The 22,500-nt window shown below is 34.0% G+C and overlaps 1 protein-coding gene across 7 annotated transcripts in view; it reads left to right on the plus strand.

Annotated features, from left to right (window-relative positions):
- The window catches only part of LOC145248827 (uncharacterized), a 338,846-nt gene that overhangs the window by 148,567 nt on the left and 167,779 nt on the right, over positions 1-22,500 (plus strand). For 3 of the 7 annotated variants that reach the window (XM_080110520.1, XM_080110517.1, XM_080110518.1), the window contains exon 2: positions 9,701-9,757. The exons of the other annotated variants lie outside the window; for them this stretch is intronic. In XM_080110520.1, the coding sequence (XP_079966646.1) occupies positions 9,701-9,757 (57 nt within the window). The remainder of the gene's footprint in view (positions 1-9,700; positions 9,758-22,500) is intronic. 7 annotated transcript variants of the gene reach the window in all.

Raw genomic sequence — 22,500 nt, forward strand, 5'->3', positions numbered from 1 at the left:
ACCCTTATCCTCCAGTGGCCTTTGGGTCTTAATAAATTGTTAGTAAAACAAATACACAGGCTTATACTAAACAATTGAACACATATCTGAATGCTGCCAATAATCAAGAAGTGGGTTGATGAACTTGTGACGTAATTGATATCAACCCAAATTTTGGAATCAGCTGAGCAGGGTTCAATTCTCAATGGATCCATCCCATTAATTCTTAACTATATTAATACCTGTTTCAGAAAGATTAAAGCTGTATGTTTAGAATCCTTGATCCAATTTGGATCAAAACTGATTACATTATTTTGACTCTATAAAAATATCTAAAATGTAAGGTGGCTTTAGAAGAAATTTTAATTAAAGGATCCTTGTTTAATTGATATCCAATGATTCGATCAAATCTGAAACATTTGAATTTTCAAATTTTACGTTGTGCTTATATTATGTCCCTAAAAGTCCTTGAAAATTCTCTAAGGAACTGAAATTTGAGGAATATTTATTCATTGATGTTTAATACCTTTTATTAAGTTTTTCACAAAAATCCACCGCCTCTTTGCATAACTAAATATAGCCCACATTATCAAACTTCACACTTAGCAATTATCTTCTAAAATTCATAATGATGAATTTTCACAAAGGGTGTTGGGAAAATGGTAAAATCATTCTCCTGCTCCAGAAAGTGTCTTGCTCCCGACACTATCCTCTACCTGTTCAAGAGTCAACTACGATCAAGAATGGAGTAGTGTTGCTACATATGGGGTGGAGCTCCCAAGAGTACCCTCTCCTCCTTGAGTCCAAAACCATCTTTGGAATTTAGTATGCGACGACCTTTTCGCCTCCCTACTCTCTCTTTCTCACAGAAGAAATACTGCAAGTTTATTTCTGCTCTATCGTTACTTTCATGGCAGGTGCTCGACTGAGCTTCAACCCATGTAAAACATTTGTTACTTTCTATATGTGTCTAAGACAAAATCTAAATTCCAATTCATTTCTTAGAACTGTCCGTCTGTGGAACAAGATATGGTTCAGCTGCTTCCCGGCTAACTATAACTTGATCGTTTTCAAGTCCAATATAAATAAGTTTTTATTGACCCGTCCTCTTAAATATCTAAGCCCTACCAAGTTCAACCATTATTGATTATCACTGAGTTCTCTCACTAACTATCTGACAGGACAAAGTATAACCCTTATCCTTAAGTAGCTTCCTGACCTTGATAAGTGGTGAATTTGAAGCAAAAAAAAAGAAACACCTTTTTGCCTCCTTTGCATAACTATAAAATACAGCCCACTTAATCTAACCTTGCACTTAGCAATTGTCTCCCAAAATTCATAATGATCAGTTAATTAGTTTAAGCGTAAACCATGTACTTATAAGCATATAAACATACCTAACTTCATATAAATAGATTTTTTTGTGTGTTATTATCGATCTCGTTAAGTGGCTTATTATTATCGCGGGCTTATTCCAAACAATTGAACGCACGTAGGTTTCGAATTTGAATTTTGTCAATAATCAAAGGGAGTAACGTCAGGCATAATGGATACTAGTTCAGACTTCGGAATCAGCTGAACAGAGTTCAAATCTCATCTGTGCTAATTTTTTTTTTTTTTTTTTTTGTGTGTGTGTGTGTGTGTGTGTGTGTGTGTGTGGAAATCGCTCCAGACAAGGTATGAAACCACTTGATGTAAAAAACTAAAGAAAAAATTACTACTTCAAGGTAAAAAACAAAATAGCCAATGATAAATTTTACACGGATAGATTCCAACCCAGGAAACAGTAATTTTTTCCCTTTTTTTTTTGTCAGAAACATCGTTCATGGAATGTGAGGACTAAAGGACTATAAGGGGAGCGAGAGTTATACGACTGTCGAAAGTTAACCCGAGGTTCACTTTCTACTCCTCTTAGTTAGATGGGTAGATTCCGACTCAGAAAACAGCAATTCTCCTCCCTTTGTCGAAAACATCACTCATGGAATGTGAAGACTAAAGGACAAAATAAGGATAAGGAGAGTTACGATGTTGTTGAGAGTAAACTCTTCTTAATTGTAGGTAAAATAGCAATTGATATTCAGTGAATTGATGTTGTTTCAGCGTTAAATAACCTGAAAAGAAATTATATGCTACAAAACTAACGAATCCAATGGGTTTATTTTCGGCAGCCTCGTAACTCTTACTTCTCCTCTTTTGTCCTTTACTCCTTGCATTCCATGAGAGATATTTCTGACAAAGAAAGAAGAACTGCTGTTTTCTGGGTCAGAAGCTATTTAATCTAACATTTATCGTTGGCAAGTTTCTGACCATGAAGTTGTATTTTTTAGTTTCTTACGTCAGGTGGCTGCATGCCTTGTCTAGAGTGATTTTCATAAAAAAAATTTAATAAACTTGGAAATTGCTCTTGGCTTGCCAAACCAGCAGTACATCTGATAAAACTCTGATATTTGCGTATTTGTTTTGAAAAAGGGCGTTTTGTTTATTATTATTCGTTATTTATCGAATAAATTGATTTTTAATGTATATAATAAAACCATAAAATAATCGATTATTTTGAGAAAAAAAATTATGAATCGTTTTCAATACGTATTATTTGTCTTAAAGAAAAGACTTATCATCTCATCTAATATATTGTACGCTACAACTTCGCGTTTCTCACATTGAGAATGGTGGACATTACATCAACCAGCGTTTATCAAACCACTGTACCATTTTATAACCCTTAAAATAAATTACATATCTAAGAGAGAGACCCCCCCACCTCTGTACAAAAACAAAATTATATATCATATAGTAATTTGTTATATTTAAAATTTCTCTACTATTTTGTTGCTTATGCTCCCGGGCAACGCCAGGTAGCCATAATACAGGTTGTTACTAAAGTTATGCACATATTTAAACATTGAATATCGCGAAAACTATTAAGGCTAAACAAAAATAGCATGCCTGACATATACATATGTATATCTATGTATTAATACGATCGCATGTGTGTTATTTTCTGTGTCACGCTTACATCCGGGTCGTTTAATTGTTATGTACTTCCATTTCTTGTCATAAATAATTTTACCAAGAATTCTTCATAAGTTTTGGTTTCGGTTTCGATTATAGCTGAAGGAACTAAAGTTATATATATTCATAAGTTTGGGATGCGGTTTCGATTCAAGCTGATGAACCCAAGTCATATAGATGTATTTTTTATTTTAGAAATCGCAATTTTATAACATATAAAAATAGATAGAACATTAATGCTATAATAATAATATATGCAAAATCTGCAACAATTAAAATATCATATTTGAACGTATTTTACGACTTCGCTACGCCGGGCGTCTCTGCTAGCTTGGATAAATACTTTTGCAGTTTTAACAAAAAAGCTACAATAATATCAGAGCGTCTCCATTTATGCTGAACATCTACAGAACGCTAACATCAATATATTACGTCTGAATGAGTCCTCTGTGGAATTTCCACAGGTCCCGCTAGTAATTATTAATGAATTTGGTTAATTTTTATTTAATTTTAACAATTTCATTTTACTATCATTGATAGTACAACAGATATAAGAACTTGAAATGTGGCCAATAAAGAAGTAGACTTTTAGCTCGTTAAAAACGGCAAAAGTTATAGACTGTTGAATTAGAAAACGAACTTTATGCCAAATCGATAGAGGTTGAACGACTTTTAAAATAATACACTGCGATAGCAACATCGAGAGATTAAAAAGTGTAGTGGGGGTGCTCTTTTCTCTTCACTGCAATCCCTCTCCCACAGAAGAGACGTTGCGAGCCTGTTTTTGTTTTATCGTTACTTCCATGGCAGGGGCTCGTCTGAATTCCAATCCCTGCCCCCCCCTCGCCAATCTTTCACGATAAACACCCGTCTAGCTCAAACCACTGTCAAAAATTGCCTGTGCCAAAACCAAAACGTACATTCCATGAACAAAGCTTAAGTGCACGCCAGTGGAACTCTTTTCCGTCTGCCTGACTTGGATGCCTTCAAGTCTAACATAAACAAATTCCTGATGAATCGCCCCCTTAAGTAAGACACTTTATCAAATCTCCATTACTAACGATTACTACAATACTATTCCATTGATTACTGTACACGCAATAACCCTTATCCCCGACTGGCTTCCGGGCCTTCATAAGTGGTGACTTCCATGTAAATAAAAAGTCACTTACATGAAAACTAGACATCCTGCAATTAATGTTATGAATTACGAAACTAATCACAGGACTTTTAAGTGTCTAGCGTAATAATTAGCATTAATAAATACTTAGCCGTTAAGCAATCATTCTTCTGAATTTTGCGCGCGTTTCTGATGATTGATAGAATAAGTCGGAAGTACACAAAAAGAATCAAAAGATAAAATAAGGATTCTAGACATAAAGATTAGTATCATTATATGTGGATTTGAATTTTTGCAATAGGATACAAAATTGGTGCGAAAATGTTCTTTTCAGGGAATTACTTCTATCTATCACTGGAGGTATATTCTTATATATATATATATATATATATATATATATATATATATATATATATATATATATATATTATCATGAGTTAATCGTTAGCTATCAAAAGATGCAAAAAGACGAATTAAATTGTCGTGCAAACGCAAATACTCGGAGATATACAAAAATAAAGGGGAGAAAAGTCTAATATAAATTCGTGATATATATATATATATATATATATATATATATATATATATATATATATATATATATATAAAGAAAATATATGTACAATTGAAATGGAGGCTGTATGAGACTGATTAAGATATACCTCCGAGCAAGTCTAATGATTTAACGAATTATTTCTGTCAGCAAAGCGACGGCTTGCATGAAAGAATTGTAACTGGCTCCAAAATCTTTATATGATTTTGAGAATCAGACCGGTTCAAAATTCTGAAACAATCCATTTTATAAGTATTGGCACACGCTGGATTTTCAATTAGATGTTGACCAATTCTAGATTCCAATGGAGAAGAGGGGCGAAAACGACGTTGCTTGCCTATTCTAATTTATGCCGGCATATGGTGGTTGGTGCGTGTCTGCAAGTTCAGGGAGGTTCGACCCACATAGCCAGCAGCGCACTGACAATTAAATTCATAAATAACATTACTTTGCGTGATGTGGAGCAAACCATCCTTCGTGACCAGTGGGAATGCAGATCTTACACCGAAAACAACCGTAATACGGCAGACGGAAACAAGTTGTTACAGACTTAATAATGTCTTCCCAAACACTGACCAGCAACTCCAATCCAAGGTAGTTTTATATAAACAGGACACTTGAACGAACCCAGAGCTATAGGAGAATTGTATTTTTGCACTTGTTTATTAATAGTATATTTAATCAAATTCTCCAAATAACCATTATGATTGAAAATGTATTTGACAGTGCTCAATTCGTGTTCGAGTTTGTTGAAAGAACTAACCCTGAGGGCTCTATATACTAATGTGGAAATTTGATTCATCTTTTTGCATATTTTGATATACAACGATTAACTCCTGATGAGTTTGTTGGTGAAAGGATTTGTTCGTATATTATTTTCAAAGCACTGTATAGTTTTCGTACCGTTAAAAAGTTTTAGAGATAAAGAGAGACAGGGACTTACACCTTATTGTCCACATGTATAAATACCCTATATACAAAATTTAAAGTTTATAGATCGAAACTTCATTGAGTATATAGGTTGAGAAGTGTCCTCACGCACACACATTTTCACTTTTATAGATATATAGATTGAACCATGATACTTGACTTTTGCATTCTAAATTTTAATTCAAGCCATTATATATAAAGATAATTATTTTATAAAATCTACGGTGCAATGTAAACTACACTGTATTGTGGACTAAGTCACTGCGGGAGGGGGGGCATGTGAAGCTTCGTCCTGGTGCACCGCAGTGAGTCCCAAACTAGAGCAGGCAATCAATCGATTTGAATAAAAAAATGGACGATTTTGTTGATTTTGATGACAATAAAATATGGGAGTGTGAAACATTCGCTGATTATCATTCAATCCCGGGCAACGTCGGGTCTCTCTGTTAGTATACATACGTCGATGGCTACAAATATTTTAAGCCCCCCCCCTCTTTGGGTAGAGCACTGTCGTAAATAATCTCACCCGCTACATAATTGGCTAAAAAATGCGACGCTCATTGTTTGTTTATAAACAAGCGGTTAGAGCACTGTAAAAGTGGTGGACAAATGTGAGTTTAAATAGACATTTGGCGAGATAATTTACGGGCGCCGCTCCCGTGAGTCGATCGGTAGAACTGCTGATTCAACGCGATGGTTCTAGGTGCAATTCTTGGCCTAGGAGAGGTGCTAGTCTAGCGGCACTGATGAGTTGTGATACAACGAAACAGGACTGTATGTCGATGACTACAATATATATATATATATATATATATATATATATATATATATATATATATAAACTTTGTTCTTACCTCTTGAGAAAAAGCAATGTTTATAATAAGAATTCGATAATTTACTTTTTATGAAAGAGAAAAGATTTTTTTTTTTTTTGTTATTTTTTTTTTTTTCGTGAATAATTTTTTTTTTTGTTGATGTCTTTTTTTTTTTCTACCGATCTATATTTATATCCATAATTTTTCAAAAAATAAGTTAAAATTCTCTTACTAAATCACCCAAGCACTTGAACAGTGGATTTTGAACAAAACTGACCTGTTAGTGAATAATAAGAATTTTTTCGTGTTTTTCTCCTTTGAAGCAGAATAATTTTATTATTCGGAAATTTCCGGGAATAAAAAGAATTGACAAAATCTTTATTGGATCTATGAATTGAATAAATTTCTGTTCATATAGGAATACTATTTTTATGCATTTATGGTGTCTCTGTCTCTGTCTGTCTGTCTCTCTGTCTGTCTGTCTGCCTGTCTCTCTCTCTCTCTCTCTCTCTCTCTCTCTCTCTGACTCTCTCTCTTTCTCTGTCTCTCTGTCTGTCTGTCTGTCTCTCTCTCTCTCTCTCTCTCTCTCTCTCATACATATTTGTAAAGATCTATGAACGGTATAGAAATAAAAATGGGAGATACAAAGATGTCACATTATGGAAATATAGTGAAGAATTCATTTAAGACGGTAGCAGGGAGAAATCTCCCTTTCTATTTGTCTTTTTCCTAACCTCTAAACACCTGAAAATAGTTCCGTCCTACAGTTTTACTCGCTAACTTTTGCAATAGGGAATGGATATCATGGACTTTACCGTCGATTTCGACGTATGAGGATCTTACTAATCTGTCTAGTTAACCTTGTGTGTGAGTCGCAGATGACATTTCAGTCTAGACAAGTTAAAAAAATTGTGCAAGATTGTGGATTGTTGAAGTATATAGCTGGGACGATCCCCCCCCCCCATAGTTTGACGCAGTTTGACAATGTTTGATGCTGCATTTTTCATAATGCCTTTGAAGCATGTAGACCTCCATTCATAATGATCAATCACAAAGTCTTCAATCAGTGGGGTTTATTTCAGCAACTAAGAGATTGCTTTTTAATTTTTCCCTATACCTAAGTAATACGTTGTCCGATAACCGGTGTCAAGTTGACTGTACATCAACAGTTTCGAAATTCTTTCCTTTTGCATACACAACACATGGCCAGTCCAACGCAGCTGTGATTTTATCAGAAAGGGCTCACTACCATCAACGTCGCACATGATGGAAAGGTCAGCATTTGCAATTCTATCGCTTAAACTAACTCCACACATTTCTCGAAGACAACCTTTTGTGAAAAAAATCCAACTATTGAATTTGTATATATTATTTAATTGCAATTCATTATTGAGATGAGTATTATTTATTAATTTATTTATTTATTTTATTGAGGACTATTATCCTCATCTTTTATTAGTTGTTTCACGGCGTTACCACCTGAGGAAGGCCAAAGGAACAGTTGGCCGAAACGTCGTGAAACAACTAAGAAAACATGATGATAATAGTCCGCAATAAATAAAAAAAAAAATTTTGAATTTGTCTTTTGTAGTGTCCAAGACTCTGAGCTATACCAGCGTGTTGTGAGAACTACAGCCTTGTAGACCTGTATCTTCGCTTGAAGTTTAATGCACCGAACTTTCCAAAGTCGATGGCGAAGTTTCTCAATGGCACTGGGGGGGGGATTCACTTTTATTGACTATTTCATCATTAAGCGTTCCATTAGTGTTTACGTTACTTCAGTTGAATTCTTGATATATTTCAAACTATGATCGTACAGTACAAGGGTCATGGCACGTCCCTGTTTAGTGCCGTTAGCGACGCCGAATAAGTCAGATATCTCACCATCTGAAACAACATTTGCCTTCATTCTCTCGTGAAATGATACTATCACTGTCAACTTATTTTCGGATATACCAAGCTTTCGCAACACTTTCCGTAGGGCAGTCCTGTTTACAGTGTTGAATGCTTTAGTGAGGTCCACAAATACCATATACATCTCCTGATTCTTTTCAGGAACTTTCTCAAGGAGCACATCATATCTATGTTGCCGCGACGTGCACGAAAGCCACACTGTGACTCAGGATATACATCGTCAATTACATGCTTTATGATCCGGTTCAAAATCAACATTGCTAAGATTTTACCAACTATGGAAAGAAGAGAAATACTGCGGTGCTTATCACTAGGGCTGTGACAAGAGGGTATTCTTTTCATTGTATATCCGACACAGTTAATCAATCGAGAACCACATCACTTTATCTAAAAACATATAAGATATTAATTGATATATACTCGAGAGTCAAAATAATGAAAAGAATATTCTTGTCATAGCCATACTTATCACTAAGGATAAGACAACAGCAAATTCTTTTCATTGTTTTGACTCTCGAGTGTGTATCCGTTGATATCTTATATGCTTTTATATAGAGTAATGTGGTTCTCGGTTGATTAACTGTGTCGGATATATACTCGAGAGTCAAAACAATGATAAGAATATGCTGTTGTCATAGCCCTACTTATCACATGCCTTCTTATTTCCCTTATATTTGTACAATCTTGTGGGATCATTCCTTGCTTCCAAATTTCAATAAATAATTCCTTGCTTCCAAATTTCAATAAATAATTCTAGTAATTTCTTCACAAGCTTTGTACCACCGTAGTTGAAAATTTCCGATGGTATTGTATCTTTTCCCGATGTTTTTTCCAGGCATTATTTGTTCAATAGCTGCTAGAACTTCCTGAAAGTTCAGTAAAAACGATAACTCTGATATTTCTGGCCGTTAAGTGGTTAATTCAAGAACATCTTCATCATTAGAAGATGTATTGTTGAGAATATCAAAATGTAGCTTCCACCTTTTCAAGATTTTACCCTCGTCTCTCAACAGGTGTCCATTAATCGAATTCTTCATACCTTCGCAGAATGCTTTGTAGTCTTTTCTATCAAAGGCTTTCTGGAGATAGGTAGCCTGTGCAGACAACCAAGCTTCTTTCATTGTATGTAGGGATCTTCGAACATTGGCTTTGCATGATGTGTATAATTTCTTTTCCCCGGATGAGTTTTTATCCTCAACCCAAACTTTTGGGAATTATGCATTTGAGCGATAAAGCCTGTACATCTTCATTGTTCTCATCAAACCAATCTTGGTGTTTGCGAATAGGCAGCCCAAACACCTGAAGAGATTTTAAGAGCTGAAGAGATTTTCACCAAAGATTTCCAAGATGCTTCAATGTCATTACTTATTTCCACAGATTCCAGCACTTCATCAAGCTGTTCCGCAAGAAGCCGCTGGTCATGAAATTTCAACGGTAAGGTGTTTGTACGCTTTGGCACAGAAGTTTTTTTTTTTTTTTCACCCTTCTGCGATCTAGACGAAATAATGTTTTACTACGAAGCAGAGCGTGATTTGAAACGTAGCACGTGGTGTGAAAAGACCGTGTCGATTTGAAGTCGCTTTGATCCCGTCGTTTTATCATCACATAGTTGATCATGTACCAGTCTTTAGAGAGGGGATGCATCCATGTGGTCTTATAACAATTTTTGTTAAGACACGTGTTTGTGATACACAAAAAAAAACTCGTTGCAGAAAAAAAAAGCAATCAAGTATATATATATATATATATATATATATATATATATATATATATATATATATATATATATAATGGGTTAAGAAATTCCAACGAGAGAAAGATGTATATTTAAATAAGGGGGTGGTCACCAACAATGTGTACTTTGAACATTATTTTATTATTCCGTGTCTTGGTTTTTCATTGAAAATTATGTTTAGATCATTGTAATAATGTTTTGAAACCATTGAAATCGTTTTTAACGCGTTTCAGACGTTCTGTGAAGCGTCCTCTTCAGAAATTATTTAAAATATACTATAAAACAGTACATACATTCTTCAAACCAATAAAAGAAAACACACACACACACACACACACACATCCTACCCTAAAAAAAAAACAAAGAAAGATAAATAAAAACATAAGCAGAAAGAGAGAGAGAAACATAAGACAGGAGTGACCACAGTCCAATAAAACAGTAATAAAAATTGAACATTCTAATGAAAAGTAGATTCACTTATACGTTTCCATCTCTTGGAAATATTTCAAATGAACTACGAAAATGCTCTTTTTACATCTCCAACACATCTCGAATATATTCTATGCATTTTAAATAATTTCTGAGGAGGACGCTTCACAGAACGTCTGAAACGCGTTAAAAACGATTTCAATGATTTAAAAACATTATTACAATGATCTAAACATAAGACACGGAATAATAATAATAATGTTAAAAAATACACATTTTTGATGACCACCACCTCATTTAAATATATATATATATATATATATATATATATATATATATATATATATATATATATGCATTAATCAAAATAGCATATTTAAGCGTATTTTATGACCGGCCATATATATATATATATATATATATATATATATATATATATATATATATATATATACTTGTAGGCCGCCCGGCATTGCCCGGTCATAAAATACGCTTAAATGTGATATTTTGATTAATTCAAATTTCGTATTCATTATTATATTCTATTATACCCAATATAGTAATCATTTAAAAAGTTTTTAAAAAATAAATGATTCGTGCGCCACTACCGAGAATCGAAACTAAAATGTTTAGCTTACGATTTATTGTTTACCTTGACATTAATGACTGCACTATGAAGACATGTTTACTGCTGCAAGACTAAAAATTAAAACATGAATCAATAACTATTACGTTACGTATGCATACAAGTAATGCCGTCGTTCGACCTTCACCTGGCAAATTTCATTTTTTTTTTTAATTTTCACACTTTTGCACAGATTTTCCCCGGCTAAAAGCCAAATATAAAGTTTTGCATGGGTTCAAATAGCCTATATATGAAGTTTCATGTCTGTATACTAAAATCTGACGGAGGAGTTTGGTAGGCAATTTTTTTAAACAAATATATACGCACACATAAATATATATAGAAAGTGGTTTGTGTTTACTATAACCTTTTTACGCAAATATTACGCAAGTATAAATCATGTAGAATATCTGCATGAATATAATTACACGTAATAGTTAACGAAAGATGACCATTCCATAAAAACGAAAAAAAACTAATAGGGAATTAATTAAATTGAATGCTTAAAAGAACATTCAAATTAGCTAGATCTTTTGCAAATGAATGCAATTCAACAACTCATATGTAACAAAGTTGTGTTTTCCTTTTAGAAAAAAAAGAGTTTTTGATATGAATATTAATAGACAAAAAAACTAAATGTATAGGAGTATATATATATATATAATGTAATATATATAATATAATATATATAATATATAGTATTAATATAATCTATGATATATATAATATATATAGAACATATATACAATATAATATATCTAATATATATATATATATATATATATATATATATATTATCTACATTTCGTATTAGTCTACAATATTAATCATTTCCTGAGGTGTTCAAGACTCTTATACACACGTGTGTGTATGTATAATATATATATATATATATATATATATATATATATATATATATATATATATATACAGTCCTGGTCAAAATCATAAGACTACTTAAGAAAGTAAGCGTTTACGCATATTATCGAATTTTTAATCAAACAAATGGTTGAAACCATTGCCAAAAGGGGAAATATGATGGAAAAATATGAAATCTGCTTCATTCGAAGCCTTAACCCTGATCTAATAATTATTTTTTAAAAAACAAACATTTTCACCTAGTCAAAATGATAAGACCACTTTAATAAAATCGACTAGTTTTGAAAAAATGAATACGAAAAGCTTTCTATGTTACTAAAAGCAACTTGTTAGTGGATAAAAAACATCTTACTAAATTAGAAATGGCAAAAGGGAAACCATTATCAGAATTTGAGACAGGAAGGATCTTTGAGCTTAATAGGGGTGGACTCTCCCATAGATCCATTGCAAACGAAGTGAATCGTAGCAAAACGATCAGCACAAATTTTTTAAGAAATTCAGATCAATATGGGCACAAAAAGAGTCCAGGTCGACCAAAAAATAAAAAAATAACCCTATCACTGGATTGCCGTATCAGAAGAAGTTAAAAAAAAACTCCAGTATGAGCTCAAGTCGATTGAAAAGCTAAACAGAAGCAGAATGTAGTCCTAAAACCATCAGAAGGCATCTGAAAATGAAGGGTTTCAATCATTTAAAGCGACTGTAGAAACCACGTCTTCTTGAACAGCACAAAACTAACCGATTTAACTAGGCCGCCAAATATCAGACTTGGGATGAAGAGAAGTGGGAAAATGTAATTTTCTCCGATGAGAAAAAGTTTAATCTAGATGGTCCAGATGGATTTCAACACTATTGGCATGATAAAAATTTACTCAAAGAGACTTTTTCAACTCAGCATGGTGGAGGAGAGTCTTTAATGATCTGGGATGCTTTCTCGTCAGCTGGGACCCTAAAGTTGCAAGTAGTGAAAGGCCGAAAAACATCATTGAAGTACATTTCAATGCTTTAAAATGCTTCTATCAGGACTGAAGGTCCACGTCTGTGTGGAAAAAATTGGATTTTCCAGCAAGACCACGCTGCGATACACTTCTCGACAAGCACAAGAATACTTTTCTGCAAATAATATAGAATTGTTAGATCATCCAGCATGTTCTCCGGACCCCAATCTCATTGAAAATCTTTGGGGATGGATGGCAAAAGAAGTGTTCAAGGATGGAACCCAGTATGGTTCGATAAAGGAACTTTCTGATTCAATTTTCAGTACATGGGATAAAATTCCTTCGCAACTGATAAAAAAAACTTAGTCGCAAGCATGCCGAAGAGAATTAAGTAATTCGTAATAATGGAGGGTATACTAAATACTGGGACTCTTTTTGATAATTTATAATTGCCTTTTGTTAAATAAATTATCAGTGGTCTTATTATTTTGACCCGGTGAAATTTTTTTTTTTTTTTTTTTTTTTTAATTATTAGATCAGGGTAAAGGTTTCGAATGAAGCAGATTTCATTTTTTTTTTCCATCATATTTTCCCTTTTGGCAATGGTTTCAACCATTTGTTTGATTAAAAATTCGATAATAAACACTTACTTTCTTAAGTGGTCTTATGATTTTGACCAGGACTGTATATATCGCACCGGTTAGAAGCTCAAACTGTCATATGGGCGGTCTGGTTTCGATCCTGGCTTGAGGTGTTGTTTGTCTAGCTGCACTGATGCTGCGAAACAGTACTGTATGTGGATGACTATAATGCTCCCTATCTTGGGTTGAACATATTGGGAAGTTATATACAAATTACCATTAGCGTATTAAGCGATTCTCTTTGTGTAAAAGAAATTGAGCTTAGGTATTTGGACAATGTGAAAACATTGTTAATTCACTGCCCGCATAACAGCAAACGATTGGCGAAACAGTTAGAAGCTCAGACTGTCAGATCATGGCTTAATGTAGTTGCTTGTCTAGCCGCACCAATGAACTGTGAAACCGCGAAACAGTACTGTATGTGGATGATATATATACACACAGTTGAAAGCGGCTACATACAACCGTAAAACAAACGAATCGATATGCTTTAAAAGAGACAAGCCAAACTACGGCTTTCGACGAAAATATTGTTTTTGTTTTATTCACTTATTCACCTGCGCAGGTGTTAAGCTTAAGACGATGATGAGGATAGATTTAAGCGATTAACTAGAATCAAGTGATTTTTTGGAACGCGGCCAGTTGTTTGTCTACACGCCTTTTTCATGTTTTTAATTTTCACGCGCAGATTTTCATTAGTTAGAATCTTCTTAGGGATATGTAGGTCATTTACTTTAGGGAAAGCATGTTATGGTTGTCATATTTAACCGACTTCTCCCCTTAAAGTAAAAAAAGTCATCTGTTTAATATAGGCGTTTTTTTTTGTTTGTTTTTTTTGTTTTGTTTTTTTTTGAGGAGTAAATTCATGGTCAAAAAATATTAATTTAATCAAATAAATATTTATTTTACAATAGCCTGGATTACCGGTATTGTTCAGGTGTTTGTAGGCAGGCAGGCTCGGACCCGCACCGCGAAGGAGGAAAAGAACGTGAAAAAAAAAAAAAAAAAAAACTGACGTCTTTGCCGTTGCCTCCATCGCAAATATCACCGCAGACGACCAACACGCGGAATCTATATTATTTACCATCATGTCGAGGAAAAAAAAATGTATAAAATTCTGAAGATGGCGTATATCGTCGAAATATTAATTTTAAACATGTAAATATCTGTTTATTCTTATAATATTGCGTTGAAATTTTTGCTTATAAACGTATTTTATACGTATTTTATTTTAAAGTATTAAAAAAAATCTATATTATTTGTTTGGTTATTTATATATTTAACTAGCGGACCGCCTGGCATTGAATGGTTGTAAAATACGCTGAAATATGATATTTTAATTTATACAGATTTCGTATTTATTATTATAGTCAATTTTCTATCGATTATTATATATTGTAGCTTAATTAATATCTTGTAATTTCGAAAGTTAAAAATAAATGCTTTTGGTACCATCAGCTAGGATCGAAGCCAAAACATAGCGTTTCAATCTGAATCATTACTATTTAAGCTATCGTCGGATAGATGAGAAATAGTTAAAAATGAACCGACTTTAACGTATAAATATATATGGTACATATATACAACAGCACTTTAAGTCGATTTACGGTTGGCAAATTCCAATTGTTTTTAAACTTTGGCTCCGTAGTAGTTATTTTATCGGCTAAAATCCTATAAAAATATGGTTCATAAAAAATGCAATCATTTGACTTTATCGCGCCACTCTGCGACCTTGCTTCTCGTAGGAGATGCACTTTGTAAAAATGGACACACACACACACACACACACACACACACACACACACAGTTTTATAATTAACCTCAGAAAATTTCGTTGGTTGTCCAGCATTTAAAAATACCAGAGATCAAATTTAATTTCCCAGCATGAACTAATCAGTCTCCTGTATATCATAAGTTGTTTGAGTCTGTAGTAAATTAAAAAAAAAGAAAAGTTATCAACCACTTTACAGCAGTAGTTTTCATTGATGGCATTATGGTGCATGGGCAGACCACTTGCATTTTCTTTTCCCTTCCCTTTTCCCCCTTCTCTCTCTATCTATCTCTCTTATAAATATATATGGGTTTGTTTTACTGTACACATAGATTCGAAAAAGTTGTCACAAAACAAATGTATAACAAATAAATGTTATCAAAGGCAAGATAAGTTACTTTCTACCTAACTGGATATGTTTTTAGCGTTTTTATTTAATGTAACATGTTTACTCAGCTCGGAAAACATACAGTGTTTACCGATGTATTGGAAAATTTAAAATGGCAGCCGACTTTCTCTTTGAAGCGGTAAGTTTGGGAAAATGAGTTATAAATAATAAAAAAAAAACAGATAAAATACTGTTAGAAACTCGCTCAATATATGTTACCGTGACATAGGCTGACATATATTCGTCGGGGTTTTAACAGTATTTTGACTGTTTTTTTATTTATAACTCATTTTCCCAAACTTACCGTCTCCGAGAGAGAGTCGTGCGCCATTTTGAATTTTCCAATACATCGGTTAACACTGTTTTTCGAGTTGAATAAACACGTTACATTAAATATAAACAATAAAAACATATCCAGTTGAGTAGAAAAGTAACTTAGCTTGCCTTTGATAACATTTATTTGTTCTGCATTTGTTTTGTGACAACTTTTTCGAATTTGTGTACAGTAAAACAATCCCATATATATATATCTGAACTCCAATCCCTGGTCCCCCCTCGCCAATCTTTCACGAAAAACACCCGTCTAGCTGAATCCACTGTGAAAAATTTCCCCCACTCTATATCTGTGCCTAAATCAAAACGCGGATTCCATGAACAAAGCTTCTTTCTTAGAACTGCACGCCTGTGGAACTCTGTTCCGTCTGCCTGCTTCCCTCCGGACCACAACTTGGATGTCTTCAAGTCTAATGTTAACAAATTCCTAATGAACCGCCCCCTTAAGTAAACACTCCATCAAATCTCCACACTAACGTAATGTACTTGCAATAACCCTTATCCCTGAGTGGCTTCCGGGCCTTGATAAGTGGTGATCACTGTGTAAAAAAAAAAAAAATATATATATATATATATATATATATATAATTATTTTTTTACTATAATAATTAAATACCTACAGACACCAGTGTTTCATCCAATCGGTAATCTTCAGTGCAAGGTGTCACGATTAATACCAGCCGAACGATTCGAACCCCGCAACACGAGACATCTCCGGCTCGATTAGCGAAGACCGTATCAATTCGGCTACCATTAACCGCGTGAAATAACGTTGAATTTAAACATCTTAATTTTAAATGTTCATTTACGTCAGCCAGACAGTGATCTAATCGTTATACGATGATCTATGCATAAGAGCTAAATCGACCGACTTTAATTCAACTGAAAGTACTCAACGATAAGAAACGAATTTCTTAAAGGGAGTCATAATTATTTTTTTACTATAATAATTATACATATATATATATATATATATATATATATATATATATATAGAGAGAGAGAGAGAGATGAGAGCGAATATATAAAGTTAGATATACGTATGTTTTTTTGTTGTTTTTTTTTTCTATGGAGGTCACCGTTTATATTTCCTATGTTCCGCCGCCGCACCCAGAAGCCACTCGAGGATAAGGGTTATTGCATTACAGTAATCAATGGGATAGTATCGTAGTAATCGTTAGTATTGGAGATTTGATAAAGTGTCTTACTTAAGGGGGCGGTTCATCAGGAATTAATTTATGTTGGACTTGAAGACATCCAAGTTGTAGTCAGGTGGGAGACAGGCAAACGGAAGAGTGTTCCACAGTTGTGCACTTCTAAGAAAGAAGCCTTGTTCATGGAATCTACGTTTTGATTTAGGCACAGTTAAAGAGTGAGGAAAATTAATGACAGTGGTTTCAGAGGATTCACTCCTAAACTAATTAACCGATCATTGCGTAAAACCTGAGATCTACTATCTGTTCTGTCTTGTGGCAACCAGTGCACCGACAAAGATTAGCAGTTGTACCACAAATGTGGTTGGTTCTGCACAAAGCTTTCACCGCTATAAAAATTCATCTTTGTGGATTTCCGAACAACTTTAGTTGTTGTCGCGGAACCTCGTACGTCGAAATCGATGGGAGTATCATCATCATACTATGTATGTGTATACGCATGCATGTATATGCATGAGTTTATATATACGTATATATGAATATATATGTATGTATTTATATATACGTACATGTGAATATATATGTATGTATTTATATATACGTATATGTGAATATGTATGTATTTATATATACGTATATGTGAATATATATGTGTGTATAGGTATGTATTTATATATATACGTATATGTGAATGTATATGCATGTATATGTATGTGCTTATATATACGTATATGTGAATATATATGTATGTATTTATATATTCGTATATGTGAATATATATGTATGTGTATACATGAATATATATGTATGTATATCTGTATGTATGTGTATGTGTGTATATAGTGTATGTATGTATGTATGTATGTATGTATGTATCCATATATATGCATCATCCTACAAACGAAGCACCACGTTGATAGATTCACTGACTCTGTGCGATATCATAGTCATCTATTCAGCCGTAGAACTTGCAGGACAAAATCCCTATTGCTTTCTACTTAAAAGCTGATGTGGTTGAAAACTTTTTTTTTTTATTTATTACAGACTCAAACAACTTACTTATGATATACAGGAAACTGGTCAGTTTATACTGGGATGTTGAAATCTGATCTCTGGTATTTTTAAATGCTGGGCAAACCAATGATATCTTCTAAGGTTATGGAAAGCATTTCTCCTTTAAGTAACGATTGAACAGCTTTGTAAGAATATGAGCTATTTCCGGTTGCAATTTTTTTAGTACACTGAATGGAATGTTATCAGGACCAGTTGCCTTGTTGGCATAGATGTTCTTGATAAGATTTGCTACGTTCAGATGTTACTTAGAGTGTTTTCTGTCGTAGGGGAGAATTTGGGGAGGACGTAATCCTGATAGCAAAATTCCGCAAAATCTTTTGTGAGAATTTTGATATTATGAAATGAAGATCATTTCTGGTCCATTAATGACAAACTTAATATTAGTGATAAAAAATGTTGTTAACATTCATAAAAGGTTATAATGGCCCGGAAATGGAGGACCAATTTATATTAAATTTATATACGAAACTCATCACGCATTCTAAATTCTAAATGTTTTTTTTTTCTTCTTTCCATAAGGTTTTGGAGAGTGTTCACACATAATCGCTTTTTAAAAAAAAGTACAATCTTGTTGGGAGGGGGGGGGATAGCTGATGTTAATCTACAAATTTGTCTTCCAATCTTCAATACACCGTGAAACGTTTTTGTTTGTTTTTAGTTATTTTTCAAGGAAGTGCTTCTTTGCATTATTGATCTTTTGAATCAACGCATTTCAGGTGAAAACGTTATCACGTGCTTACCTGTGGTGGCGAAATTAGTATAACTTCCCAAACTTACGTAAACAAGCACCTTTGAGTGTTTAGGATTTAAAATCGGCCATGTTGAAGCAACAACGACTTTAAGATTCAAAGGAACTAAAAATTTTAAAATGCTTAAATTATGCAATAAAAATGGGTCTGGCGAAAACATGTTCTTATATACACAGGACGCACTTATAAATATAATCTCTACGTTCACTTAGGATCCGGAAGAAACAAAAATAACATATTCTTGGTGTATTTTCATGAAGACGCTGGTATATTTGAAAACGATTGTCGCGGTAGAATGGGTTAGAAAAAGAGTCTGTTATTTAGCAAGGCAACTGGGTGCGGCGGCGGAAAATAGGAAATTTGTAAATCCCGAGGAAAATCTCATGAGCTTTAAAATGTTTCGTTGTTGTCTGGGATATTTTACCAAAAGACATTTTGAGAAAAATATTTCTCTTTTTTTCTTTCCTAATTCGTTTCAAGCGGCGGGGTAGGTCTGGGTTGGTTCGTCGGACTTGTTATTTGTTTTCGTCTCACTTCCCTCTTGCTCTTCGCCAATTGAAAATGGTTTCGTCCCGAGCGGTAAAGGGGTGGGTAAATAAATTGAAAAAGCACATTTTTCCCAACAAATTTTTGAAATTTAGGTATCTGCCTCACGCTGGGAAGTAAGAAGCGTGTGCACTGTGATGCACAAAAAATGCTTGAGGAGGCCCGTTGGTATTCCCTAAAAGGGGCGCCTCAGGCTATTAACAATAGACTAACCCCTCTGTTGGAGATCACTATATGTCGGAGAGCTTTCTACTCTAATAGTTTCTTGTATCGGGTTGCTAGACATTGGAACTCCTCCCTGTTTCCTGTTCCTCTGGCTCTACTAATTTACAAAAATATAAATGTAATAAGAACAAACATTTCGCTGCTCAACTTCCCTTAGCTTCCTATAGACATGCTCCTAAATAGTAGCTTCTTATATCTAAGTGGCAATACGCCTTGTTTGGGGTGAAAAGTAGGAAGAAAAAAAGATAAAGCCTGGGAGGGTGGATCTTAGTGTGATTATATGTCGATCCGACAGCCAAGTGTGTATGGCTTGTGTGCCAACGCCAAGAGATATATTTTCCAATCTTTATTGTAAATGGAAGAGTTAATTGTTATCTATAGGGTGGGCACCACAATTGTAATTTAAGTAAATACTTATCGTTGTTTTTTTTTTATTATTGTTATTTCCATCCCAAACAAGCCACAGTGCAACTTTGACGTAAAAGGTTGCTAGTTGGAACCAAATTTACAGCAATAATATGTAGGGAGTTGGGCAATGAGATGTCTGTTCACATTACACTTGAACTTCTGCATGTCAGTACAAGTCAAGAAAGAAAGGACTCAAAGATTTTGAAGAAAAGAGGGATCCGGCTAATGAGGTGATAATTTAGTTTAATATCGTTTGATGATCGTTTTATTGTTAGAAAACATTATAGGAGTTTGCCTTACGGTCGTCAATGCGAAGATTGATTCCTATAAAAAATAGTGACTCCCGACTTATAAAAACAACGTAATTCAACGACGCAAGCCTTCTACTGTATAAATCTTAGTCGTCTGTGTGTTTGTGTGTGTGTTTGTACGTTCGCTAAAGACTTTTACCACCCGCTTTAAAGCGGCATGAACGTGGTACTGTTAGAAAGAACAATCTCTCGGACACATAATATCGAAAAATTAGAAAAAATCGTAAATTATTGCATGTAGAAGTGTCGTTTTGCTTGTAGGGGGTCAGGTAAAACTCTTGGTTTCGATACTGCTTGCAAACCATGCATGCGCGAACGGTCGATTCATTGTTTCATTTTAAAAAGCCAAATTTGCAACGTCATAACATATGTGTCACTGTAGTCTGGCCGATAATGTGTTCGCTTACAAAATTAAATTATATCGCGCACAGCATGCGGCATTTTTTCTTTTTTTTTTTTTTTTTTTTGCTTACAAAATTTTGCGTTCGATTTCGCTTCTGGCTGATGGCACCCAAGTCCCGTTTTATTATTATTATTATTATTATTATTATTATTATTATTATTATTATTATTATTACTTAACCGTTCTTTACGATCGGGCAACGCCGGACGCTCCACCCTACTTTTCTTCTATAATATGAATCTCAAACGTCTATGTGTGTGTGTTCGTATGCCCACTAAAAACTTAGTCATCTGCATTGTACAGGCACAAACGCGGTATCGTTAGAAAGGGCGATCTCTCGGACAAAATATATAAAAAAAATTGTAAAACATATTTTTAAAAAATTGGAACATTATTCCGTGTAGAAATATCGTTCATATTTAAGTGTTCGGATAAAAACCTTGCTTTCGACGCGGTTTGCAACCACGCATGCATGAACCGTCGTTATGTACTTCCATTTTAAAAAGCTAAATTTGCAACGTTATAACATATGTGTCTTTTTGGACCCATCGATAACGCGTTCGTTTACTAACTTAAGTTATGTGAGTTTGCGCCCAGCACGCATCAATTTTTTTTTTTTTTTTTTTTTTTGCTTACAAAATTTTGTTTTCGGTTTCGCTTCTGGCTGATGGCACCCAAGTACCGTTTTTTTTTTTTTTTTTTTTTTTTTTGTGTGTGTGTGTGTGTGTGTGTGTGTTTTAACGATTGGGCAACATGTATGTCCAGGTAAAAGTGAAAAAAAAGCGACCACCATGAATATATTATTGTCGGAACAATTGATCCTCCGAACGTATAATATCGTAAATTCAGAAAAAAAATATTAATGTTTTCTACCTTAACGACCGCAAAATCTGATGAACTCTTTTGTTTGAAAACAGCTTTTTCTTTACAGCACATCAGGATTTCAGTTTAAATTCAGCATTGAAAAATAATTTTTAAATACATACAAGTAGTCCTAACCATATTTTAAGTTTTTCAAACAATAAAATCCGACTCGAATTGTACTCTTATAAAATAATTTTCGTTTAAAAACAACTTTTTCTTTTCAACACAGCATGATTTCATTTTAAATTCCTCGTTTAAAAACGACGACTTTAATGCACACAAGTTGTCCGAATTGCATTTTTAGTTCTTTTAAGAGTGACGACTTTCCTCAAAAACAAATCTGACTCGAATTGTACTTTCATTAAAATGAATCTATCGTTTAAAATTTCCCATTTCATCTCAGTCGCATCGGCCCCATATTTAAAGCCGAAATAGCTTCTGATAGAAAAAAAAGCTGGACTGGATTCTTGGCAACATTCTCCGCTCTAACACGTTCACTCCGGTTCTCGAGAACTCAACTCGTTCCCGACCTCTTACTGTCGGCCTTATATTGTCTCATTCATGCAAATTAAGACGCGATCGAACCTGATGATTTGTCGCCTTTCTGTGTCCCGTCGGTCGGGTTTCGAGTTCGCACATGCCACTCTTAGCAGTCCGCCTCCATGATTACAGTCACACCTAAATTTCCCTACAAACATTGAATT

Source organism: Euprymna scolopes, chromosome 27 (assembly GCF_053919585.1).
Source record: "Euprymna scolopes isolate OS-2025 chromosome 27, ASM5391958v1, whole genome shotgun sequence".
Taxonomy (NCBI): domain Eukaryota; kingdom Metazoa; phylum Mollusca; class Cephalopoda; order Sepiida; family Sepiolidae; genus Euprymna; species Euprymna scolopes.